The 27993-nt window shown below is 41.0% G+C and overlaps 1 protein-coding gene across 3 annotated transcripts; it reads left to right on the plus strand.

The window, feature by feature from the left end:
• Positions 1–480: 480 nt before the first annotated feature.
• Positions 481–27383, plus strand: efemp1 (EGF-like fibulin extracellular matrix protein 1). Of its 3 annotated transcripts, none has more exons than XM_086170477.1 (11): positions 481–694; positions 1253–1356; positions 1500–1545; positions 1658–1936; positions 18232–18354; positions 19463–19582; positions 22423–22542; positions 22676–22795; positions 23684–23810; positions 23897–24095; positions 24418–27383. In XM_086170477.1, the coding sequence occupies exons 2-11, from the start codon at positions 1276–1278 to the stop codon at positions 24577–24579; spliced, it is 1377 nt and encodes a 458-aa protein (XP_086026603.1). In that variant the 5' UTR covers positions 481–694; positions 1253–1275; the 3' UTR covers positions 24580–27383. The 3 variants fall into 3 exon arrangements, with proteins under 3 accessions (XP_086026603.1, XP_086026588.1, XP_086026594.1); XM_086170462.1 differs by having other exon boundaries at positions 546–679; XM_086170468.1 differs by having other exon boundaries at positions 552–669.
• Positions 27384–27993: the final 610 nt, after the last annotated feature.

Consider the following 27993-nt stretch of genomic DNA (forward strand, 5'->3'; position numbering starts at 1 on the left):
ACACACAATTACTAGCTGTCTCCTCACACATGGGAAATCCTGGACGCAATGCCAATTCCAACAGATGTTCCTGAAGCACAGGCATCTTGTAAACACCATGAAATGTAATCGGGGCTAATGTAGTGGTCGCTGACAGTAGTCGTCACCACAGGATTTCACACACACACACACACACACACACACACACACACACACTCACACACACACACACACACACACACAGAGATGACAGCAGGGGCATTAAGTCAATGTCTAATTGATCAAGGCGTATTTCTTAAAAATTGAAGTTGAGTGAGTGACTAAAATGATTTTTAAAAATACAATTAAATAATACAATTAAACCATCCCGACGTGTTAGGACAGTAAGTCAACTGATGACTGAGCAGACATTTATTGCACACTTTTATTACTTGTCAGCAGTCTGTAGAGGGAGCTGCCGCGGAGTGTTGGTCGTTCACCGCACCCCGGTGAGAGAAAAACCCCAAGCTCAACCTGCCCCCAGCATGTCATACCGCTCCAAACGCATGTTCATCACAAGTGCCGTGTGCTCTCCCCCAACCATCCAACAGTTTGCCGGATAAAATCGAGTCTGCCTCACGCCCTCTCGGATTTTGCTGCATAACAACCGGGACGATTTCCTCTGCGCGCCAGGGGTTTGAAGATCCGCAGGTAATCCTAGGTACGCAACTGGAAGGCAGGTATCATTCAACAACAAGAGTTACCGACAAAATAGCTGTTATACTCGCCAAATATGGACTATGTATGCATTGATGTTGTTGTTGTTTTTTACACTTCCTGTCTTTTCTAGGGAATGCCAAGTAACGTGCTCCGAAAAATTGAAAACAAGATAAAAAATACATTTTTTTGTTTTATCGAGCAACTTAAGATGGATGCTTTTGAAGTTTACATCAAAAGTTGCATTTTAGTCAGGGCATTCACTGTCTATTCATCGTTTTATCGACGCTGGCGAACAGACGGGGACGCGTTTGTGTGCGATCCTAACGCGAATTACGCACGGATGCGTTTGGAGAAAAACAGCAAAAAAAAAAAAAAAAAAAAAGCATTTCACTAAAGACAAGTTTCTGATTCAGCTGGAGCCTTGCCAACATAAACATCACACCATCAGCGGGAGATGTTGGGACTCGCTGAGCAATGCCATCAGTGATGTAATAAGCGGTATAAAAGTTTGTAGGCTTGTCATGCAAAAAAAAAAAAAGATCCATCCACTCGGTTGCTCTGCATCTCCTCACAGTGTCGCCCCGGCGTTTCGTCGTCATGCTGAGGATCTGCATGTGTCTCTGTGCGATTTTCTCTCACGTCCTCTCTCAGGAGGCTGAGGAGCCCATCTCCTATACAGTAAGTGGAAACCCTCACTTTACCCAACCCAGTCTTACCAGAAGTTATGTTTTTGCGATGCTCACCCTTTATTAACATTTGGAGATTTTTTTTGTTTTGCATGTAAAGTATAACACCTAAGGATGGTCATCTGTCCTTCACAGTGCACAGAGGGGTATGAGTATGATCGAGTGAGGGAACAGTGCAGAGGTGAGAAATGATAAGCATTCCTGTCACGCTTTTGTAAACAATCTTAATTCCTGTAATTGTGTTCAAATAATGCCTTGTCTGTCTTTGTTTTAAAATTGCTTCTCTTGGACAGACATTGACGAATGTGCCTTACTTGATGATGCCTGCAAAGGAGGCATGCAGTGCATTAACCACTTTGGTGGTTACCTCTGCCTCCCCAAAAGTGCCGTCATTTACATCACCAGGGAGGGTGAGCAGGTGCCACGTCCAGACTCTATCCCTCCGGTGCCCGCCGTCCCGCCGAGCCAGCCTCTGGTCCCAAGGGTGTCACCTGGACAGAGGGTGTCCCCGGGTAGCCGGACAGTTCGATGTGCCCCTGGATTCACTGCAGATGAACAGAACCTCTGCAGAGGTAAGGTCAACTGCCAAGGTTGAACTTGGAGGGAAAAATCCCTTTTTTACTTTAAGACAATAACAATTCATTCTAAAACATGACTGTTCTGCTACCTTATACTGACACATGGAAACTGTTTATCTTATCTCAGCAAGTTCTGTTGACAAGCTCCCCGGGAGATTAATCAGACTCTGTTAGCAGAGGCAGACACAGAGGGTTTACCACAAAATATGTTCTGGGAGCACAGAAAGGGGTGACTGGCACATCTCCTTCATGAAAATTATGGTTTTGAAATCTTCCATAATATTCAAATTTGACTTTTGGCCAGGGAGGCCTCTAATAGGCAGATTACAGCACTCCTGTAGTTGCACGCGAGAAGCCTACTTTTCTGACAGCTGCGTACTGCAGTTTACAGATATAATCTTGATATTGAAAAGCATTTGGCCCAAAGCTCTTTTTTATCTCCTAAATATCAACAGCGTGCTTTTGTTGCACTTGGCCAGATGCAGTACTGCTGCTCTGAAAAAAATGGTCTCAAGCAGAGCTATGTAGGTATTTGAAAATTATGCACTAATGACTCCAGAGCCTCAATAAGCAGAGCTCGAAAGGTGAACTGTTCATCCATCTGTCTGACAGTCTTCAACAGCTAAACCATGCATAACAGCCAGATGTGTTGCAAGCCTCTCGTTTTTTTTTTTTTCACTGTGATGTCATGTTTTGTAAACTCTTTGGTTGCTTGCAGCATGATGTTTTTGGCCAGAAGTCAGAAAAAAGTTCTTTGCCTTGGGCGTTGAGGTCCTCTGCTACATGGGCTAATCAGGGCGATTTTGATATTGTAGTAAACTCTCTTGATATGTAGCCTTTATACTTACAGTTGTGTTTCCCTGGGCCATGTCCAGGTTTTCATATGGTAGCTTTATAAGACAATGTGGGTGTGCTTCTGTGTTTGAGCGCAACATTTTGCTCTTCTTAAATTACTTTAAGCATTCACTCCTTACATGACACACATTCACACTATCATTTTACTGCTGCTTTCTACCAGATGTTTGGAGCAGAACTGCACAGGGAATCCGACATCTGATTCGTAACCTCATTTGTTATTTTTTCATGTGTCTTATTTTTAACGTGAGCAATTGGATAAAGGGGTAGGATGTTAAAGTTAGCTCTATAAATGCAATTTAATACAAAGTGAATCACTCTACATGTGTTCAGTGGTTAGGAACGCCTCTTGCCAAAAGGCAGAGGTGTGTGGTGAGTGGCTATGTGGTGAGGCTCGCATTCACAGGGCTGCAGTGAAAGTAACAAATTTGATTTCACACCTGGGGCAACAATTCGTGTGATGTACGTTTTCAGATCTGGTCCCAAGTTAGTTTTTATTACATTTCAAAACATGGCAGCATATCAGCTTGAGCGAACACATGGCATGGGTTTGCATGGGTATAAATACTCATGGGTGTGTGGTTTCAGTGCATGGACTAAACAAAGGCTGCTGCTGTCAGAAATTTTACTGTTAAATGACTGATACTTAAATTGTGAGGCATATCATTCTACGCTTTCCGCTAGTCATGCGTCAAAATCATTGTTTACATCCGGCTCTAGATTCTCTGTCCCTAGATTTTACTTCCAGCAACGCGCACATAGTTGTCTCATCCTCTTTTTTTTGTTCCACGGTGGTTGTTTTGTGCAGTTATGTATCTTAGTCATGAAGGAATTCCCAACACCTGGTCAAAGGGGGAATACCTCAGTGTATCAAATTGCGTTTACGGTGTGTTTCTGCGCTGCTAACTCACCATTCTTTGGAGGAAACCTTGTGTGCCGAGTCAGGTTGGCCAAAGAGAAAGATGAAAGGCTGACACTGACACACTTACTGCTGTGCTGGACTAGCTGAGCCAGGCTGTAACCTTATGGTCAACCGCTGCTGAGCTATTTTGGTGACTTGTTGTGATTTATGGTAAATTGTAAGAGACAGATAAATTGTCCACAGCAAAAAAGTCTTATACTTGAGAAAAATCCAAAAGCAGGAACATGTAGAGAAATGATAATTTATGCCACTCAACGAGGAATAAACATTTCATTTCATCCATTTAGTTGGCAATTTTTCTTGAAGACCATTCCTCCCACAGTAAAAACTCTAAAAAACTCTAAAAACTCTAAAACTCTCTTTTCTCAGAGCTATTCTGTGCTGGACATTGCAATCTGTTTTAAGGCAACAAATTGATTATAACCTTTCATAGTAAAAGGTGAGGCCCAAGAGTAAGGCTTCTAATGTTGATATAACATGGACTCGTCTTTGCATTTGGTATCTGTGTTGTTGTTAATATTGTGTTATTGAGTCATATGTAACATTTTTTTTATTTTTTCATACACACATTTATGTGTGAACTATGGCTTTCCATTTTTTTCTTGTTGTCATAGGGAGTGAAAGATTATAAGATTTGTGAGCGTCAAGTGACCATATGCATGTATTCATGCATTTCAAAAAATGTTGTGAAGGACCCTTTAAAATGGAGTATAATATTAAGGTCATACATTTGTTATGGGATGGAGTTGGCATCAGTTCTAGCGTCACACTTTGTTGTGATTCTGGCTCTGAGTCATTAGCTGTTAAGTGAACACATGTCGGAGATCTTGGACCCGGTTTGTACATCTCATGCTGGACACTTTGAACACAAGGCTTTAAATATGAAAGACTGACAGGAAAAAAAAACATCTATTTGACAAAACCTCCTGAACTATTTCCAAACATAGCTCTGAAGAAGCCACCCAAACATTTGGGAGTCGGTTGGCCAACAAGATCAAGGTATTAGTGCCTACAAAGGGTCCGGAAGGGTAAGGCTTATAGATTTAGCTGTGGCTATAGTGTTTGCAGTGGTCTGCCAGCGAGAAGAGCATTAACCTGCTCCTCTATTTAAGTTGTCAGTATTGCCCCAACATCTATGTAATCCAACACAATCAGAAAGGCACAAGGCCAAGGCTTGACTGACCCTTGCGGACATGTAAGGGGCTTATCTTCAATTTGATGCTAATGGGTTCAGCCCTGGTTACGACCAGGAATAGTCTGGTCTGAATAGTCACATAATTTGATGTTGTTGTGGAGTATATAGGCTCATAAGATTGTTGTCTTCAGTCACTTCAACTTCAGGTGGGGTTTGAAGGAACACTTTTTGTGTGAACCAACTGAATCATCCAGGTGGCCTCAACAACAGGATACATTTCGCCCATGACTGGCCTTACTACACAATATTGTTTATTCCTTCTGATGCAAGAAGCAGTCTAAGACCAATTTCCTGTTTCATAGAGGCACTTCCTTACACTGTGTACTAAATTCCAACACTAATTAAATGTTTTTATTGGAGTAGATGGAACTTACCAGTTTCCTATTGACCCCCAAATCAAGGGGCTACTTGAGTATCAAGGAGGTCTCCCAAGGTAATTACCTTTTGTTTTTTCCCACATTTGTGATGATGGTGGCCTTGAAGCCCGGTGTCAACCCAATTGGCTTTTCCAGATATGCCAGGGAATGTTAATATATATATTTGTGTGTGTGTGTGTGTGTGTGTGTGTGTGTGTGTGTGTGTGTGTGTTGTGTGAATGTATATAATATATATAGATATATATTAGGGATGTCAAATTTAATGCCTTAATTCATATAAATTGCTTGTCATTATTTATTGTGATTAAAAATTTAGTGCATTTGACCCATGCACAGCGCACAACGACTCAGAATCCCACAATTCACCTCAATGGGGCAGAGTAGTGCGCCAAAAGTGTCTCGTGGCAGAACCAACTCGATCAAGATGGCTGTTTCTAAACAATGCATTGGCCTTCTCGATGGGAAGTTTGAGTCCAAAAAAAAGACAAGATAGGACAATTAACCCACACAAAGTAGGTTGTACTCTGCAGGGAGTAAATTTTGTTTCACCAAAGTACTTCAATTTTAAAGTACCCCATCAATGCCAGGGCATACATTACTTTGGGATTCTGCTCCATGTACTCGGGCAACTGCTTGCACCAAACCTTCACGGAACGTTGGGGCCTCATATTGTAAACAAGTTAGTCAGCCTCAGCAGCAGGCTAAAAGAGGGCCACATCAATATGGACTTTTTTTTGATAAAAAAAGAAAAAAAATGTGGCTGGTAAATTTGATTTGGTCAGTGTGTTTTATGTTTTATTTCGCTCTCTGAACACTATGTCTGTTCTGAAGTTCCAAAAGAAACACATTTTAAGTGTACATATATCACCGTCTTTCGTTCTCCAAACGCATCCGTGCTGTTTGCTCACACAAAATAAAACACATCTAACAACCAATGCCAATTAATCATGATCAATTTATATTAATTCAAGGTATTTTTTAATCACATAAAAAGTGTTAGGAGTTTGACAACACTGTTTAGATATTGCGCTCTGAAAAACATGCAAGCACAGATTGAATTTTGATCTTTAGCAAAAGGGTCACACAAAATATTAACACACCGCTTGTTTGAGGGATGTAGGATGTTTTGTTTTGGGAACGAATCATCTCTGTCCTCCCAGTCTGCAGTGACTTTGCACCTGATGTAAAGAGGTATAATTTGCTGAGAAATTTTCCAGCCACTGCTCTCATTTCACAACTTTTCACAGCCTAAAGAAGTAATCAATCTAAGGACAGAAGTCTTCGCTTTTTGAAGTTAAGATATTACAGCGAGCAGTGGATTTTGCTTTTCAGAAATGACAAGGCAGGTGTGTTAATTTGTCAGCCTTTAAATTTGGATCCTGAACAAAGGACAATGAGCAAGGCCTATTCAACTGGCCGTCTACTTCACTCAAGGTTTTGTTACTAACTAACATCTGAGAACAGGATTACAAAATAATTCAGGAATAACTGATCCCCCGCCAACACATAGCAAACACTCTTTCAGCAGTTGTAGCATTTCCTTGCTCTTTATCCCACAGTCCTTGCCTCATTTGCATACCTAACCCCTTGGTCAATCACATCCTAGAGGCTGCCCAGGATGCCAAAATATTGAATGCCCCATCCATCACTTTTTGAGCTATTTTAGCATGTTGCTGCTGCATAAACAGGATCATACCACATCTGGATCTCTTTTTATTTTTTCCCCAAAACAGTCAATCTTCAAATTAATTGTGTTTTTATGGCTGTTGACTTCCTACAACTTCCAATAATTGGGAAAAATGAAAAATGTGTACAAAACAGTACTTCTTGCCTCAGCTGGGTCATTTTGAATCGCAACTCTGCATTTTATAAGTCCACAACTCATAAAGCTAAAGTCCCCAATGGTATTTGCTGAACTCAAACTTGGGGCTGCCCAGCAGTGCTATATGTGGTCGAAATAGTCACGCAAACAATAAGTTCATGAGCATGCAATTACAAATTGTGTAACATCGTAACACCGTATCCTGTAACTTTATCACTAAAGGGGATATGACGCCATCGAAAGCCATCCAAAAGCAATGCTCAATTAACTTTTAATATAATTTAGCATTTCCCTGGGTATGCGCATGCTTGGGAAAATTTGGAATCAAAAGTGGAAATATTGCATGTTACCTTTACAGCCTCATTACACAAACTATTTGAACATAATGTTATGCTTCAAAATATTTTTGATGGTACACTGACTTTTAATAAGGAGAATAGTGTCCCTTTCATTTTCTATCCATCCACTGTTCTTTTACTATGTACTGTGACTTGGGTATCACAGGTACTATGACCCCCAGGAAGCGGCATGCAAACAATCTTCGGTAGTATCCAAGATCCAAATGGTCAAATTCCTTAAATAGATTCAGTGTTTTAAAGTAAATAATTGAGAGGACAATGAACATATTGATTTCATGTGTCTTATTGTACCCATTTTGTCAAAATAAGCAAATTTTGTTAAATTAAAATGAGACAGCCTACACCGCCCATCATGTATTTGCAACTTCAAACTTTCAGTAGGAACCACATTGAGGAAGTAGTATTCACTGTAAAATTTAAAACTCTAAGATGAATAAAGGATTTTGACCGACAACGTCATTAATATCAAATCCGTTACTCCATCTGAATGTTTTTAGTGAAAAGTTGGTCCGACTTTAAGTGCTCCATTACTGATTCACTGTTTGGAGTCAAGACTCCCAGTGAGAACTACTTTGCAAATACTTATTTTAAAGCCTTGGCTAAAATCGGGTTTCCTGCAGGGGTGTTCATACCATTCTGTCACCATCTGGGATCTCCCCCCACAGTTTGTTTCAATCCTAATTTATGTTGGACATCAAGTAAAAATCTAAACTGTTGAAAAAATATTAACCCCACGCTGCTTTGTACCTTTTTTAAGAGTTGAGAGATGATGTCAACCATGGGGCAGAGCTCAGCTGGAAGAGAGTCTCTCTTGCAATTAGCGGGTTATTGGTTTCATTCCCGGCAGAAATTGCAAAGATTTCGTCGAGGTGTCCCCCACATGATACTGAAATTGCTTTGTATGAGTGAAGTCTGAAATGTTTTTGATTTTGTCTAAAAGCATCCGATTTTATAAAGTGAGCCTCAAACCGGTGTTGTCATGTTCTGTTCTGGAATCAAAACCAATAAGTGGGGCTATGTCCTAACAGTGGGCTTTGGGACGAAAAAAGACCGCTTTTTCCAGTTGGTTCCTCTGACTAGCCAAGACCCCTGCTGTGATTGTACTGCGTGTTCCTGAAAAAGAGAGGCTGCCTCATAGAGTCCCTATGCCCAATGAATAAATTATAAATGTTAAGTTACTTTGCAGTTTGCGCAGCTTTTTCATTTTCACAACGAAGAGCACAGAAGAGCATAATGCAAATGGATCTAATGTTTGTTATGTTCTTTGAATATGAGTACAGGTGGTAATACTTCGATGTCGACAGTATTATGCACCTGTTCCTGTGCAGGCGAGGCTGGTGTATTATCTGCAGAGGGAAGTTGAACATTGCTGGTTGAATAGTACCTTTACTCTATAGTGATATTGACTTTATTGGGGTGGGGAAACAACAAAAAAAAAATTTGGCCCTCAGTTTGAACCTGAGCCTTAATGTGTTGATATAGTGACACATAAGGGAAGTTGGCATCTGATTCCATTACGACCACACAGAAAAAGTATGAACCTGAACTGTACATGTGACAGCTTAATGATGCCTTACTTTTCCATGACCTTCCCCACCCATCAAATACACACACACACACACACGCACACCCACACACACACACACATGCTCTGTGTTTACCGGGGGGATGCTTACATGTGGCTTGTTATGGTCCTGTGTATGCATATTAAGTCTTATTTTCTGCAGGGGTGAGATCACTCCTTCCCAGAAATGAAGGCCGTCCATCAAAAACAGTTGGATCAGTCATTGAATCTGATTTTCATTTACACTTGAACAATGTTAGAGAAAACAACCTCCAGCTCATGAAATACCAGCTTAAGTGTACTTTCAGTGTCCTCAGGCATCTTAGTGTTGGCCAAAAAAAAAAAGATGCATATCATGTTTCATACTTGGTGGCTTCTGTTATTCTACTGTCTTGCGTTTACATACTTTAGCTGCTCCCTATTTATTTTTCATCTCCAAATTAGATACTCATGCACTGTGGGACATGAAAGGACATGCCACTCCTGTTTACCTGTCTGGTATCCCGAGGTCAGGAAGGCCACATTACTACCTACATGCCTGACTAATTTCAACTAAGTCTGGACACTCCTCACCTGCAATGGTTCGAAATCTTTCCTAAATATGTTCTATTAAAGCTGTTAAGCCCTGTGTGACAGAGAGAACTTGTGTACTTTTCCGAACAAGGCAGAGTGCATGCAATAACATTTTTCCACGAACATGCAATGCACTTGGGAGGAATATCTCTGGAATGTCAGTGGTGGTTGTTTTTTCCGTTTGCTTCCATCTTTTGTGATGGTAGAAATTAGTCACCACCTTGACAGATAAGCATCGGATCGATGTGCGAGGAATTGGAATGCAAGAGGGCAGAGTGAGCAAGGAGAATTGAGCGCTTGCAAAGCATTACATGACACTGCCAACCGGCTTCATGGTTTTGACCTTTAGAGTTTATACTTCATAGTTACAGTTGTTGCCGTCTTATCCTGACATCCAAAGTCTTTGCTGAAGCACAATGTAAAAAGATGTGAGCACACAGAAAAAGATTTTCAGGAAATTCCTTAAGATGTTATCCTGTGAATGTTTGTTTCTCCCAAACATCCATCAAAGTTAAAAGGAGCCAGCACAGATATGGAAAATGTTGCACTGGCAGGGAAGACGTCAACTCTTGAGATGAATGCGAAACATGTTGTTAACAAGGATGCTAAATTAATACATTCTGCAGAAGTCCTGTCGGTGGGATCAAACACACTGAAACCTTTTGGTTGATGAAAGCTAAGACATTAAGTTGAGGTTTACTTCAACAAAGAGACATGTCTCACATCTGATGAAACCTTTTATTATCAACTTAGCTCTTCCATCTGATTTCTATTTGATTTTTTTTTCTTTCTCAGTCTTGCACAAGTACACCTTACCTACCTGCCCTTTGATTTTACTGGCCAGCTCATTCCACCTGTTACTCTGTAGCCTCAGGACTGTCATGAGTCTTTGGTGAGTTGCTGCTGCGTCATTGCTATTTAGCTGCATTAGATAATTGCAACCGAAATATCAAACAACTACATGCTTTTCCACTTGGATTAATTAAAATTTGGCCATACCCTAATTTTCTATTTTCTTTTATCTCAAGTCAGCTGCTTATAAAATTATATAGGTCAACAGGTAAACAAATGAAAATAATACCTTTTAATAACAGCATCATGTTGGTGACAGTAACAACGGCCTGAGGTTACTCTTTAGCGCAAAGCATCAATTGGCATGGGTGCAATCTGTTTTATTTTAACATGCATGACCCACCACCCTGCCAAAAAATAAAGTTTTGGCCAAAAATTCAGACTTTTATAAAGGACATTATTGTAATGTCCTTTCATTCAATGTCAGAAACTTGTTAACCTCCTCAAAAAATCTCCTACTTGCTATGCCATCAGTGGCTGTACATTTGCCATGTGTGTTTGTGCGCATCCACACGCGTGTGCATTTGTGCTGTGGCCCTGTGTGTCTGTGTGCGCCCGCGCATTTGCTGTTTGCACATGCCAGTGGATCAGGATAATGGCATAATTATGAATATACATACGTAACCTAAATATTCCATGTATAGTGGAGACACTAAAACCAGCAACTGCAAAACTGTTGCATTAGCATGCTGACTGAGAGTTTTCCACAGATAGACTCATTAAGTGTCTGATACAATTATGAAAATGGATTCATGCTGTGATAGAACTGTTGAGTTCATATTTCGTTTCTTCTGGGCTGGTTTTATTGAGTGGTTGTTTTTGGTACAAGCATAATCCCATCATGCTTTCATGTGCACCGATGCCAGGTCAACACAGTAAATAACATGATCTCCACTCAGCAGGAGGTGCCCCTCTCTTGGAACAGCATGTTTCTTCGGAAAAAAGGGAATCAGTTTAGGATTGAATCCATTAGTCTGGCGGGGTTTATCCTCATCAAAAGTGTCTGATAATAAAGTGGTCCTTAAAGAGGCAGTATATAGACAAAGAATTTTCATTTATCCATCATGCAACTTGTCTTTACAGAGCCCCATTTATGAGCCCCGGCATTTAATTCACCCATCAATGGTGAGATGTCCAAACACAAACAACGTTTTATTTTAAAGTGTGACATTAAATGTCACCTCTCTGTGTTATGTTCACTCCAAAATAACTGTCTATCTCCCACATGAATGCACTGCCTCGCTGCCAAGATTTCGGAGCACCAGTTCTCCTGGACCATGACTTTCTTTGCCCCCAAAGTTTCACACCTATCAACACTTTTGACAACAACAAGATGGTAAACTAGCTCTAGATAATGAAAGTGTCCATGAAGGCTGCTTAAGGAAAGTGGACTGTATTTCAGTCTATTAATGTATTCCAGCCATCATGCAGGTAACTATCTTAGTGTGCACTGAGGGTCTGCACAGTATTATCATTTGTGTTTTGCTGCTGACATCATGGCAAAGGGGAAGCAGCTTTGCAGAGCGTCCTCCTTGGACATGCTCATAATGCTGTTGTTATTCGGTGCCTGTCCAACAGCCAGCTGCTTCCTCCTCTGATGTGCTTACATGTGTTGATCTTTCCCTTTACCTCATGATGGGAAGGGACACAAAGCTGCTGTAAATCACTGTTCCGCTCGACTGGGTGACACTTGCATGCGATCGGAGCGTTTCTCCTTTTCCTTATTCCTGTTCCACCGGTGATATTTTGATCATATTTCTAGAGTCTGTGTTTGCAGATTTCATTCTTTCCATGCCAAAAATAATTCCCATCATGTCAAACAAGTAAATCTTTTATTGCTTTGTCAGGCAGGTAAAATGATAGATCTTTTTGTTGAATAGTGGGAATTTCTCTTGTCTCTTTCTCTTCTTCAAAGTAAAAGTAGGGGTTATGAGCAAGAATGTAACTGGCACGCTGGATGGATTTTCAAGAACATCAAGACTCGACCTTTAGGAGAGTGCAGAACAAACGCACAAATCAGTTACTAAGTGTCAGCATGACTAAACTCCTGTTCCTCCTGAACAAAAAGCATGATGAGCGGTCCATCTTGCAGCGGACTATGAATAGCCAGAGCATGGAAATTTCATTGTCAAGGATGGATGAGAATACCCCGAATATCATTGTTTTTTTCGATACTTTTGTTTTTGGGCCTGCTTTGAAAGGGAAACACCACCACTCCCATTTGTCCTGAGGTTCTGACGGCAGTGGCTGCATTTTGCAGTGCAACAACAAGAGAATCCTATACAAACACCCAATACGCAACTGCTGCCAGGAGGGGGGTTACCGTATATTAAGGAGGTTAAACAATATTGCTCAAGGGTGGGTTATGGCATGATGATAAATATGAAGTTGTGAAATTTTATGGACTATTACCATCATACATCTTGCCCCCTGCTTTCACAAAGATTGAATTATTCAATAATCAAAGCGAACCAGAGATGCTGTCCAACTGCAGGATGGCTCCAACTGTTCTTTGGAACATCTCCTGCTTTCCATTGCAGTGGTTCAGTGAAAACAAGACTAAATGCTTTCAAGTGCTAATTATAACAAGCCCTATCATGTCAGAATAAATCTAGAGCAAAAAACACATTGTTCTGAATTCAGGCCAAACAGTATTTAGTCTTTAGGGCATTGAAGATTATTTCTGCACAGACTTAGCATGCGTGCACATGTAACAGAGATGCAGTGCTTGAAAGTTCATCACCCTGGTCCATGAAACATTGTAAAGTCTGTATAAAGGCCATTTAATGTTCAAACACCTCAAACAAACACACACACACACACACACACACACACACACACACACACACACACACACACACACACACACACACACACACACACACACACATATACACACCCTTACGTCCGCACACACTCACATTCTTTGAGCTGCCGCCATGCCTGTCACTCCCCCAACTCCCACAAGGCATTTAGAATTAATCTCCCCGAAAAGCAAGGAGTTTTTTAACTCTGACATCACACTCGCACACATAGCCGTAAATCTAACTTCAAATCTTTAAAAGTACTTTTTTGTTTGAAAAAAGGCCTCCACCCTTTCTCCTCATTCTTTCCTTCCACTTGTCTTCTGGATAGCCTTGTCTTGCAGACTGTTAGGACAAAGCTGTGTTAAATTAATGCTGATTAAAAAAAAAATCTGACCTCAGAGCACAGAGTCACTTCTCAGCACACACAACACATCATCACATTTGATGGCTTGTTGCAGTAAAACACATTTTTATGTGTAAACTATATGGACTTTGCTGGATGTGGTCAAATTTGAAGCTTTATGGGACCTAAGAGCCTGCTAGTATGAGATGCACTCCCACCCCACCCACAAACACACTTCGCACACACACAAACGTTTGTATTGGCAACGTCTTAAAGGTTTAGTGACAAAGTAGCAGTTACCGCAAGATATTCCCATGAATGAAACTTTGGATTGCGTACAGCACATATGCTTTTATTTAGAGCACTCTGAGCTTTTCTCGAAAGCCTCGAGGATGACTTTTCCGTACACAGAACTCCTTAAGAAGCACCAGTGTATTGTTCACATATAACAATTTACAGTTGGTGTGTGCATCAGTGTCCTTCTATTACACTTTGGTTTTTACTGCCTGTATAAAAGAAGGTTGAATATCCACTTTTTTTTGCTGAGTGGTAGGATAAAGGTTTATAGTCACCCAGGTAGACAAAATCTAATAGCATAAGTGTAGCACTCAAAATAATCATGAGTGCAGAAGTTGTTATCAGCCTCTTTGCCCAAAATGTAAAGCTCTCCTGCAAAATGTTGTCCTACTTTGGTCTAGCAGTGTCTTGATTTACTTGAACCATCAATAAATGTGACATTTTAAAAATGTAAACATTGTATTAACAATGCTTAATAAATATCATGAGACAAGGGTTTTGCCCGATTATTTATTTTATACTGACTGGGTTTATACAGCAATGGTCACAGACCTCTCCGGACTCTGCAAACCATTTGTTCTAGAATAAGGCAAATATAAATGAACAAACAAACAAGCACCAGGCTAGGAAAAAAGGAATTGATCATGTTAGACTGTAACATAACAAAGTCATGCTGGATTATTGCCATGCTGAGTGAGACATTACAGATGTGCTTTAAAACCTTCCAATATTTCCCTAAATGTATGTAGGAATGTACATGAAAATAGCTCTTGTCTTTTTGCACATTATCAGAAAACTGTTTTCAAGGAAGGAACCTTGACTATGATGGTATATAAATCGCAAATGTCAAATGAGTAGTCTGGCTGAATGCGTCTTCTTGCTGCAGCAGCTATTTGATGCACCTATTTGAATGTAACAAGCTTGAACAGTGCTGTGCCGCTGTGTGTCAACTTCTCTCTGTGACACTTGAGGAGACGTGCAGGCACATTGGGGTTTAGATCTCTTTCACTTTGCCTCCGATCTCAGTGTAGGCAGTATGGGTCAATTAGGATTATGCATTCTTACAAATCTCTGGACACACTTTATACCCCTGTGTTGGCACTGCCTGGCTGACATGCTGTGCTGTATTTGTTTTCAGGCTCTGTGCATGAAAATAACTCAAACGGCATTTTGAATAAGGTTTAAATATTTTCAATCTAATCGCTTTTTGTTTTAGAGTACAGTCAGTTTTTAAAGCTACTACTGTAGATTCGGCCCACCGATTTATAGGTGCAAATGTATGTCTGAAAAAAATATAAAAACAACTAATTAAGGCTATTTGTGAAGCCATCACATTTCGGCGGGATCAGATTTGTTGTCTGCATCTTTGGCATTGTGACAGCATCAACAGAGGTGTTTTTTATCAGAAGGCAGCAGCCTCAGACTTGTGTTGTCTTAATCTCCTGCCAGCAGGCAGGCCATTTCCAGTATCAATGAATCACCAAATACCTCCAGTTAGAGGGCGTGGTTGTGATTCACAGGGACGAGATCCCAGTTTTGGACTGTGGCTGTTTTCCGTCTGTTTTTTTTTTTTTTTTTTATGTTTGTTTTGTTTTTGCTTTTTTGTTTTTTGACATCCATTCTCAAATTTAATTGTTTTCTATATACACGATAGCTTTCCACGGTTAGTTGGTGGTTTATCCTTCAAGCTTTAGTCATGGCTTCATCTCAGGGCCAACTAACGGTCCCCTTTGTACTGCTCTCTTCCATTTAGCTGCACATCTTACAGTCTTCCAACTAAGACCAAAGACGTGTTACTTTATTTCCTAAATGTGTTGCAGAACTCTATATAATAAAACTAAACAAAGTTTCAAACCCCCTTATTTATCTGCATAAACAAATTCTTTCAAGCAAAGAAGCTGCAAACTTGCACATGCATAATGGGTTTCTTCTGAAGGCCAGAATCCTCCTGGCTAAAGCTTCTAGTATCTAAGCAGTATTTTACTGACACTCGGTGCATGTTGTGAATGGTCTTTCCAACTGTAGATGCCTTTCAAGCCACATCAGAGAAACAGATTTTTACAACAACACTGCTTTTATCTTCGTCCTTTTTAAGGGGGTCATGGAGGATCTCATCTATGCTCCCACCCAACACCTCTACACCTGTGTGTAATTTGCACTGGTATCTCTCACCTACACCTTTACATTATTCCTGCCTTTATCCCTATGACTATTCCCATCCCTGTTCAAAAAGCAGTAGTGTACATTCTGTCCAAATTTGCTTTGTGAGGGCTTTAAATTGGGGCAGGGATATTTCTCTCTATCATAAGAGTAAAATAATCATGAGAATATCTGTTCAAGATCCATGTTCCTGTTAAAATACTACAGTCTGGATCTCTGTGATTCCTCTGTGCAGCCTTAGCTGGAGGTCTTGATCATATCCAGCCAAGCAGCAATGGTATTTCTAGTATTATCTGTAAGGACAGAATATACTGGAAACTGAAAAAAAGAGTAAAACACGAGTCTTTCCAGTCATCTCACCTCTTTTCTACTGACTATTATTAGACTATGCACATGTCAAATCATGGGTAATAGCACCCCCTCCTTTCCTGTGTGTGTGGTATTGAGGATAACTGTCTGACATACTGTTAAACTGATGCCCACTGGCTGTCTGCATATGATGGGTTGTGTCAGACCACCCAAGAGGACTGCTGGTGGGCCTGTAGGGATGAGAGTATACGGGCATGCTAGCAGTGTGTGTGTGTGTGCGTGTGTGCATGCGTGTGTGTGTGCGTGCGTATTTGTGTATGTGTGTGAGAGAGAGAGAGCAAGAGGGAGACAGCGCAAGAGAGAAGTTTATAAAAAAAAAATAGGTTGAGTGATTATGTTGCAGGTGGGAGCCAATCATGTGTCACAGTGAGAAAAGTTCCAAGAAAGAAAATGAAAAGAAAAAAATCTTTTTAAAATAAAAACCAAATATTTTCTGTCATTTATTTGACTCAAAAATTGACAATTTGCACTGTCCGTTCTTTCTTCATTGAAAATTATCACCTGAATGCCCATGGGTAAATTTTTGCAATGACTTCACCCCCCCCACACACTGCTCCGTGTAACAGTAGAGTTACAGTCAAATAGGCTGCAGGGAAAATTGAAATATACCGGTAAATTTCATTTGAGTCAGTCATCTGTAAAATGGAAACACTGGGCTTGTACAAAGATTTTTTTTAGATTAGAAAAATACTTTATTCTTCTATCACAGCTATGACGATGGATATGCATTTATTTTAAAGATATGGTATTTTTTTCGAGAGCCACTTATGGAATCTCCAATTTTTTTTTTTCGTAACCAAATTTCCTTTCTTATATGCCTTTGGCTTATTGTCACAATAAGAGACAGCAAGCTATTTACAGCAAGGACACTACCAGTCAAATGGACTTAACTCCATTCAAACATTTGACTAAATGTTGGTAAGAAAATCATGAAAATATATTGGTAAAATATTATATGATAATGGTAATACAATAAAAGTAAAACTAAAAACAAAGATTCCAGGATTAATTAACTGACATAAAAATATTGTGATACACAAGAAGAAGGTAATAATCACCAGTTTTTGTAAAAGTAATAATGACAAAAACTAATTTGATGATTTGCAATTTAATTAAGTTCTGAACTGTCACATGCATAATTGAATAAATGAAACCCATATGGTTGTGGCTCAATTTCAGTTTTTATTGTCAAATATATTTCAAATTTATTGGACCACAAGTAATTTATTGTCTTTTACTTAAGTTGAGAACTGAATGTAGCGTTACACCTACAAAATTATGTTTTAAATCATCCACGATAAAGTAAGTGTCAGAATGTAGGTTGGACTGATGGACGTTTGCTAAAAAAAAGGCTCAAATGTTATGGTACAAAGCGCAACTTATCAGTCAACACACCATCACACACACACGCACACACACACACACACACACACACACACACACACACAAATGCGTACACCCTCACTGGTGCTTTTTCCCCCTTCAAAGAACTGTCCTGTTGCTAAAAGATATGATCTGTGTTTTCCCCTCTCCCGCAGCTGGTGAGTAAAAAGCCTCTTTATTTAATCGCCTTCTCTCTGTGTTAACATGTGCGTATGGCGGTTGCCTGATGTGAAGGTGTCAGTGATCATAGGCTTTACTGTCGGTGAAAAACAAATCACACATGACAGATCACAGAGTACATGCAGTCCAGACATGTTGTTTTACTTTATCAACCATGTGTTGCAACCGACAGCAGGCATTAACAACTTGCAGCTCATTCACATTGTGCATTTATGTCTGATTTCTACACAGACATAGATGAGTGTGCAACAGGCAGACACGCTTGTGGCCCTGAACAGACGTGCTTAAACACTAGAGGCTCTTACACTTGCCAGTGTCCTCCAGGCTGTCTGAAGAATGGAGACCAATGTATAGGTAAGTCATGTATAGCTGCCATTTATAGATGCAAAACACAACTTTTCCCAATCAGTAGTTGCCAAGTATCATTTTAAAGTTTTTATCTTGGGGTCTTTTTTGAGTCGGTGCTTACTATTAAAGAATTGTTCAATATCAGACTTTGCATCATACATTTATCTGAAAATCATATACTGTATATTTAAAAATGAAACATAATCAAAACTTATTGTTATAAAAAAAATCAATTGTATGTAAATAGGTACCCTTTGTTGCCCTCAAATGATTATATACAAAAGCTAAAATTCAACCACTGCATCCCAGCCCAGGTCTTGGGTCCTAGTCTGGTTGAACCTGTGAAGAAATGTATTTCAGTGTATCTGATGGGAGGTAAAATCAACTGTCTACATCGTGTACAAAAAATGTTCAATATCTGAAGTCAGTATGATGTAGTGGAGGGTATTTTGGCAACAGTGAGACACTGTAGACCCAATGAACTACAGCTGGTACAGGCAGCTTAGACTCATAGAATCTGGGGTTTAAGGCCTATTTACCAAGTCTCTCTTGAGCTTTTTGGTCATGATAGTAAATCTTCGAAACACAAGGGTAGCAGCCACCCAGTCTAGCCACTTTACCTAATTTTGGCCATTTGTATGCATAAATTGGTTATCCTTGTTCAATCCAAAGATTCCACTGGAATGTTATTATATCTCTCGATTTATGCCAAGGTAGCCAGAGTTTCTTTTCCTTTTTTTTTCTCTCATGATAGTATTAGACTTTCCAACTTTCTGATGATGTGCTGTATGAACTGTTTTGTGCTGTACTTAACTCACTAAGATTACTTACAGTTTCTTTTTTTTTAAACCATATAATTAAGGCAGCTTTAGGGAGCCATTGGTTATAGCAGGCCAAACCTTATCCTATGAGGACTTGATACTCTGACATGTTCTATCTTGTAAGTCTGTCATTGAGGTGTGTGTGTGTGTGTGTGTGTGTGTGTGTGTGTGTGTGTGTGTGTGTGTGTGTCTGTGTGTGTGTGTGTGTGTGTGTGTGTGTGTGTGTGTGTGTGTGTGTGTGTGTGTGTGTGGCACATCCTTACATCCTTGATTGCATTTGTGATTTACTGCAGACCGAGATGAATGTGCTCACACACACTACTGTATGCACAAATGTGTGAACACTATGGGTTCATACTACTGTGAGTGCAACCCAGGTCACATGTTGGCCAGCAACAACCACAGCTGCGTTGGTAAGTTACTGAAAAGTAATCTTATTTGTTGCCAACATCAAATTATATTGTTTTTTTTTAAAGCTTACAAAAATTATAGGCATTCGAATTAGAAACGGAGAAAACAACACATTTTCACAATTATGACACTCAAAAAGCTCTTGTGCTTATTTAATTAAATCATGATTACTACATTTATTAAGATCTTATCCTTCCTTGTTTTTTCAGTGTTTTTCAAAAGTTGTTGAATGTCAGTTTTTTGTTTCTTTTTTGTAATAACCTTTTGTATCTCCACAATGTCTTGAGAAATCACTCATTCTTCCCACATATGTCAATTATTCTTTGCTAAGTCCTTTGAGGGTATAACAAGTTTCCGTGTTGCCTTCATCCTTTGTATTACCATTTTTCCATCCAACCATCCATCTTCCGCTGCTTATCCGAAGTCGGGTTGCAGGGGCAGCAGCTGGAGCAGTGAGGCCCAGACCTCCCTCTCCCCCGTCACATGGTCCAGTTCCTCTGGGGGGCCCCAAGTGGTGCCAGCCTGGAGACATTGTCTCCTCAGCGTGTCCTGGGTCTTCCCCGTGGTCTCCTACCAGATGGATGTGCTCGGATTGCGCCCAGGAGGGGTCCAGGAGGCATCCTGACTAGATCCCCAAGCCACCTCATCTGATTTCTCTATGTGGAGGAGCAGCGGCACTACTCCGAGCTCCTCCCGGCTGACTGAACTTCTCACCCTATCTCGAAGAAAGAGTCCAGCCACCCTGTGGAGGAAACTCATTTAGGTCGCTTGTATTCGCGATCTCGTTCTCTCAGTCACTACCCATAGCTTGTGACCATTGGCGAGAGTGGGAACCTACATCGACCGGTAAATTGAGAGCTTCGCCATCTGGCTCAGATCCCTCTTCACCATGACATGAGTGGTGCAGAGTCCACATCACTGCAGACGCTGCATTGATCCGCCTGTCGATCTTCCACTCTACTCTTCCCTCACTTGTGAACAAGACCTCCGAGATACTTGAACTCCTCCACTTGGGGCAAGGCCTCTTCCTTGACTCGGAGTGGGCATTTCACCCGATTCCGATTAAGCACCATGGTCTTGGGTTTGGAGGTGCTGATCCTCATCCCGGCTGCTTCACACTCAGCTGCGAACCATTCCAGTGAGAGCTGGAAATCATGGCTTGAGGAAGCCTACAGAACCACATTGTCTGCAAAAAGGAGAGACTCAATCCTGCAGCCACCAAACCAGATACCTTTGACGCCCTGGCTGCGCCTAGAAATTCTGTCCATGAAAGTTATGAACAGAATCGGTGACTAAGGGCAGCCCTGGGGGAGTCTAACACTCACCGGAAACGTGTCTGACTTACAACCGGCAATGCAGACCAAGCTCTGACACTGATCATACAGGGACCAAACAGCCTGTATGACGGGGTTTGGTACCCCATACTCCCAGAGCACCCACCACAGGATTGCCTGCAGGACACGGTCAAATACCTTCTCTAGATCCACAGAACACATGTAGACTGGTTGGGCAAACTCCCATGCCCCTTCCCAGGACCCTGCCACTCCGGCTCTGCTTCCTCATTGGAAGGCATTTCAATGGGGTTGAGGAGGTCTTGGAAGTATTCCTGTCACCGATCTACTACGTCTCAAGTCAGTAGATCAGCAGCACCCTGCTCCCACTGTACACAGAGTTGACAGAGCACTGCTTCCTCCTCCTGAGCCACCTGATGATGGACCAGAATCTCCTCAATGGCCACTGGAAGTCAGTCTCCATGGTCTCCCCAAACTACTCCCACGGCTGAGTTTTTGCTTCGGCAACCACCGAAGCCACATGCCACTTGGCCTGCTAGTACCTGTCAGCTGCCTCCGGAGCCCCACCGGCCAGATAGGATTCCTTCTTCAGTTTGACGGCATCCCTCACCGCTGGAGTCCACCAGCAGGTTCGAGGGTTGCCGCCCAACAGGCGCCAACCGCCTTACAGCCGCAGCTCCAGTCTACCACCTTGACGATGGAAGCACGGAACATGGCCCATTCAGACTAGACTATATCTAGTCGCAATCTCTCAGCCTTGCGCACCATCTTGGGCTTCTTCCCCACCAGAGAGGTGACTTTTCATGTTCCAAGAGCCAGGTGCTGCAGCTAAGGATCAGACCGTCATGGTCCCCTGCTCCGGCTATCGCCTAGCTCACACTACTCCCAACCTCCTTGGCCCTTCCTGTGGGTAGTGAGCCCTGGGGAAGAGGGACCCATGTCATTCCTTCGGGCCGTGCCTGGCTGAGCCCCATGGGTGAAGGCCCGTCCACTAGGTACTTGCCACCTAGTCCCGCCCTCGGGCCGGGCTCTGGGTTGGTCCCTGGTGACCCATGTCCGGGCAAAGGAAAACTGGCTCCAATAATTGTCTTCTTCATGGGGGTCTTCTGAGCCACACTTTGTCTGGTCCCTCACCTGGGACCTGTTTGCCTTGGGTGAACCTTCCAGGGGCATAAAGCCCCCAACAACATGGCTCCCAGGATCACTGGGGTAAGGTGGCGGCTCACGGAGGGCTTACCATTTTTTATTTTTCAAAATATTATTTTTTCAACTTTTAAAGGGATCTCTTAATAAGGAGCTAATAAGCAGTCACATGGTGCCAGCTATAAATAGATCTTATTTTCAAACCATTTTATGAGCAGATAAACACAAAATTGATGCACAATGGAAAACAGTGACAGCTTAACAGCTGCTAATATAATTTCAGCTTTAACAATGCAGGTGATAAATATTTTTGTATTAAAAAGTAATGACACTGTTAAACTATCTGGCTTGTGATTAACTAGAATTAATCATTAATTTTTCCCTGTAAACACCCAATTCTATTCCAGATGTGAATGAATGTGATACACAGAGTCCCTGTCAGCATCACTGCTACAACCTGATTGGCTCCTTCTTATGCCAGTGTGACCAAGGATATGAGCTGGCCCAGGACATGGTATCATGTCAAGGTGCATAAACACACACACACACACACACAGACAATACTTATTGCGGTAGACATACATGTGCACCAATGCATCAACCCTTGCATACATATCATATTGCAATGATTATAATCTCTGGTAATGTGTATGTATCCAGACATTGATGAATGCAGCCTCTCCAGCTACATGTGTCAGTACCAGTGTATTAACAGCCCAGGAAGTTACTCCTGTGAATGCCCAGAGGGATACCAGCTACAGGGAAACAGGATGTGTCAAGGTAACGCACTCATCCACCGACAACCCTCGATTGTTGACAACCCTCGGTTAATCCCCATTTTAGTTCAAGTATATTCATTTATGTATTCAGCCTCCTTTTCTGTTTTTACGAACAACAAAGCTCCCAAGTGAGCTCTCTCCTCTCCTCTCCTCTCCTCTCCTCTCCTCTCCTCTCCTCTCCTCTCCTCTCCTCTCCTCTCCTCTCCTCTCCTCTCCTCTCCTCTCCTCTCCTCTCCTCTCCTCTCCTCTCCTCTCCTCTTTTTTTGGTGGAATTTATTCTCCACCTTCAACCAATACTGTCACAGACTGAATGTAGAGGTTAGGCTGCAAAAACTGTCAGTTTCAGTTGCTGCATGTAGATATTTATATGCATTACGTTAATTTTTCGTTTTGGATTTATTTGAAGGTCTTGCGCTCTCTCTAAGACTGGTGCAGGCCTTTTTGCAAGCCATGAATTTATGCTTGTTGTGTCATAGGGACCTTGTGGTGATCAATCCAGGCTGTGCCAGAAATACCTCCTTGGTTAAAGGCACTTTGGATGGGACTATCATGGCACTGCAAGGAAATGTTAGCTGAGCTGACGTAAAGCCCCTGATCACATCAGGGGCTTTACGTTGTCTCTGCATCTGTTATCATTCACTCTGACCTTTGACCCTATTTATACATATATATATATATATATATATATATATATATATATATATATATAAAGCTTGACCAACAACAACAAATTTTATTTTTGCCCTGATCATAGCACAGTAGTAAAGCAGCATCCCCAAATGACGCTTTTATACACTGTTCAGTTTGTGTTTTTGATGTGACACACACTAGTATCGTATATCCAGTTAGATTTGACTTCTTCTCTCACTGTAATTCTGCCAATCAACAGATATAAACGAATGTGAGATGGGAACCCATAGCTGCCAAAGTGATCAACTGTGTTGGAACTATTACGGAGGCTTCCGCTGCTATCCAAGAAACCCCTGTGAGCCACCTTACACCCAAACTGCAGAGAAGTTAGTAAAATCCTGTTCTTTTGTTTCAAAATTTTAAATATAGCCAGAGACCCCCGCTAAGTTTCATATTTGTTTTGCGGTTGCAGTCGCTGCATCTGTCGGTCTCAGACGGTCTCAGAGTGCCAGGATCTTCCACCGTCAATTGTCTACAAATATATGAGCATCCAGGCAGACCGGCCTGTGCCAGCCGAAATCTTCCAGATCCAAGCCACCAACAACTACGCCAACACACACAACACCTTCAGGATCAAAGCTGGGAATGAAGCAGGGGAGTTTTTCCTTCGAGTAAGTCAAGTGGGAATTTCTTTTGTGCCACACAAAACGCAAGAGCAAGGCCATACTCGTCGATACGCCAAAAAATGTAATCCATTAAAATTACACACAGTCATGCTTCTGATGCCACATTGTACAATTTACCCAACCTGATATTATATAAACACATGGCACTTGTAACTCAGCAGTTACATAACAGTAGTTTCTTAACTGTTGTTTTCCAACAATTCAAAGATATGATTTGGCAGTCTATGCTACAAACACATCGACAGCCAGAAGTCTGTCAAAATGAAAACGTATACAGCTTGAGATACCTTAATTTCTATGCTTACAGCGTTCCAGTAATGTCAGTGCCATGCTGGTGCTAACCAAGCCTCTGACAGGCCCCAGGGAGTACACTGTGGACCTGGAGATGATCACGCACTATCTGACCATGAGCTACCGATCCAGTTCACTGCTGCGGCTCACCATCATTGTCGGGGCCTACACTTTCTGAGTCCTCTGTAACACAGCATGTGTCTGTTTCAGCATAACTTACTGTACATTTCAATACATTACAATATACAACATATAACAGGTCGAACAGTCAAACAGACGCTGTAGTGTGACCACTGGGCATCTTTTATTATCTAAGGTGCGGAGGCATTGTGATGAAGGGTTTTATCGTCCTGGGGAATTAAGCACTGCCTTTCAACAGCAGCTCATTATAATGTTTCACTGTAAATTCAAAGCATATTTTATCTTACTGTCTGAAGTGTAGGTGCAAGATGCAGTGTTTTTCTTGAATTTTTTTTCTTTTTCTGCTTTTCTCTTAAAAAAAAGTTGGATACTAAGCAGTGGCGCCTCGGAAAAGAAGTCTAGTGGACGCATATCCTAATTGAGATGAATCTGTGATGCAGCTGTATTACATTTATCAGCACTGAACCACATCAAGGGTTTCATTTATATAATATTGCATTGAAGCCCTACTTCGAGTATGTGCACAGAACAAAGGTTTCACAGAGGTTTTTGTCTTCAAAAATCATAGTCCACCTCAAAATGTTTTCGAACTTCACCCTTAACAAAGTTGCATTAAACTGTTGATATTTTTTATAGCTCAACAGAAAAATGGATAGTAAGGTAAAGAAACTTCCTTTGTTCAAAATCCAACACATTTGTCACAGCAACATTCCTATGTTTAAACTAATGCTTCACAAAATTGATCTTTTGGCTAGTTCCCTATCATTCTCTAAGAACTCAACTATATCAGATCACACTTTTTCTGATTTTGAAGGCTTCACTAATTGGCACGGTAATAGAATTGCACAAGCGCTGCCTCTAGAATCAAGTTTTGATGATGGTGAAAGAAAAGGCAATATGTGTGAGGCTGTCACCCCAGTATGCCCCGTGCACCTAATAGCACAGTCAAGCATTGATCAATATAGTGATTGTATGCATCAAAAATGCAGAGAACTAAAAAAGTGGATTTACATGATAGGCACATACTTAGAGTGTACAATTGAAAAAAATGAACACTGCAGTTCTGCAGTTGATCAAGGTATTTGATGTATTCTCTGATTTACATTGGACCTTTAAGCTTTCCTTTGTGCTTGGGTGGGGAATGTGATAGTAAGAAAGTGCTGAAATATTGTTCCCAATTTGATTTATTATTGCATTGTGTTTCAGAGCATATGGTCTGCATAGACTTACTTGCTCTGGCTATGCATATGTCTGTGAGCCATTGCTTGTTTGGAAGTTTATTATAATGTAGAAATTTGGTATAAACTGACTTCTTAAATTCAACTCCTCACCATTTACATGGCTAGTTTCCGTTTACTCCTAAAAGTCTGAATGCATGGGTAAGAGTCTACTTATTAGTATGCAAATGAGTTTTTATTGATCTGAACTCTTGCATAGGAAATGGTGAATACCTGGTTAGGCTCCATTATTTTTCCAGATGTAATAGCTATGAATCAGACCCTGGAACACTAAATCCTGTCTTAGCAACAGTTAAATGTCTTTTTTTAAGAAAGAAAGAAAGGTCAAATCATGTTTTCAATATATATGTACCCCAAAAATGCCCCAAATGAGCAGCTTAATATTTAAAACTGATTTATAAATGTTAACTGATTCTGTTCTTAATTGTTGTTAGTTTTGCTACAGCATGCAAGTTTTTGTTTAGCTTTCTTGAGTAATAATTTCCAAAGTCAAGAGCAGTTCAAAAGTGTAGAGGAATTTTCACCAGTGAGCTCTAAACTTCAAACAAAAAAGAGGCTTGATGCACAAAGCCTTAACTCAGAGGAGTTAAGTCATGTACATACCTAGGTTACAAATCTGTCTATATGCACGTGTGTGTGTGTGTGTGTGTGTGTGTGCATCTGTGTGTGGGTGTGTGCGTGTGTGTGTGTGTGTGTGTGCGTGCATGCGTGTGCGTGCGTGTGTGTGTGTGAAAAAGGGATAGAGAGAGGGAAAGAGAGAAAGTCAGAGAGAGGGAGGGAAAGAAGAAAGAAAGAAAGGGTAAGTGAGAAATAGCTAATTCGCTTCCCTGGGGTCATGGATGTGGTTGCTGTTTACATCTTTCTGTGATGCAGTCTTCAGAGGCAATAACGTTACATCTCCAGTTATAGTTTAAGCACAGGAAATGTCCGCTTTTACAAGACACCTTGGTCTGATACACAGTTTGTGCTCGTTTGAAATCAATGGACGGCTCAGTGGTGCCACTGTGATTCTCTAGAGAAAATAGCCTGACTTTCTAATGCCTGTCCCAGTCAAGAAGTCATACTGGCACCAGGCTGGCTTGCGTGATAGAGATAATTACAGTGTTTTGCTCTATATTCGATTCATGTGTGACACCGGGGTTTATTAAAATGTTAATATGGTGTCACCACACTTTTGGCGCAAGAAATCTTTCCCAAAGTACTTTGCCTTTCTTGACTCACATTTGTCTGCTCCGGCCTATTGCAGAAACATCATACACTGCAGACATGTAGCACTGATAGCCTCGTAATGGCTATGATGTTGAACTGTTCAAACTGTGTACTTAAAAATGTAAAAAGTTATCCATATATGTTTGGAATTTTCAAAAACACGGTCAGCAGTGATCCAGCCATAGTACCTCAAAGGTACAAACACAAAATCAGCAACAATACACATTATTCTATTCATGTATACTTACAAGTTTGTTTACTTCCCTCAGTGAAAAGCTTCTATGTTTTTTCCTTCTATTTAAAATATATTTTTTCATATGTATCTTACAATGTTTGTACTCTAAGGAGAAAAAAATATATATATTGTTGAATAAAAAGAGATTTTCAAAACAAAGCAGAATATTGGTCATAAAGTGTGCAGAAAAAGATCTAATGCAACTTTGAAGCATGTGTGAACAAGATTTGACTCAGCTTACACAGTAACATGGAAAGTGCAGTGGTTGTGTAAAATGCTCAGCTGGCTTTTCTCATGCTTTTGGGGAAACACGAGGATGATTTCATCTGACTGTAATAATGATAAATGGAGTAAACACACCAACCTCCCATCATATCTATCTTGTTTACATAAATCCAAGGGGATATACCAAGTCTATATGTCTGGATATGTGCTGAGGGACAATGGTAAAGCCTGCATATGCACAAGAACACACACATTCACACAAATACACATTCAGAATATAAAATTGATTGGGAGGGGTTTAATGGTAAGCTGTTACTCAATCATTCTCCTGTCTAGAGCTTTGGTGAAAGCAGCGTCGGGACTTGTAAGATGATCCATGATGTGTCATTGTTTCCCATCTTCAGCTCCTCGTTCATTTAAACTCTTACTTTTGCTGTCCATGCGTGATTCAACCCCCAGAAGAAAACATTGCTCACCCACTTTTTCTATGACTCAACCATGAACTTCATATTTCAAGATCACAAATAATATTCCACTTGAGGCA

The sequence above is a fragment of the Fistularia commersonii genome, chromosome 2, assembly GCF_037954325.1.
Source record: "Fistularia commersonii isolate RoL2024-O1a breed Wild chromosome 2, RoL_Fcom_v1.0, whole genome shotgun sequence".
NCBI classification, from domain to species: domain Eukaryota; kingdom Metazoa; phylum Chordata; class Actinopteri; order Syngnathiformes; family Fistulariidae; genus Fistularia; species Fistularia commersonii.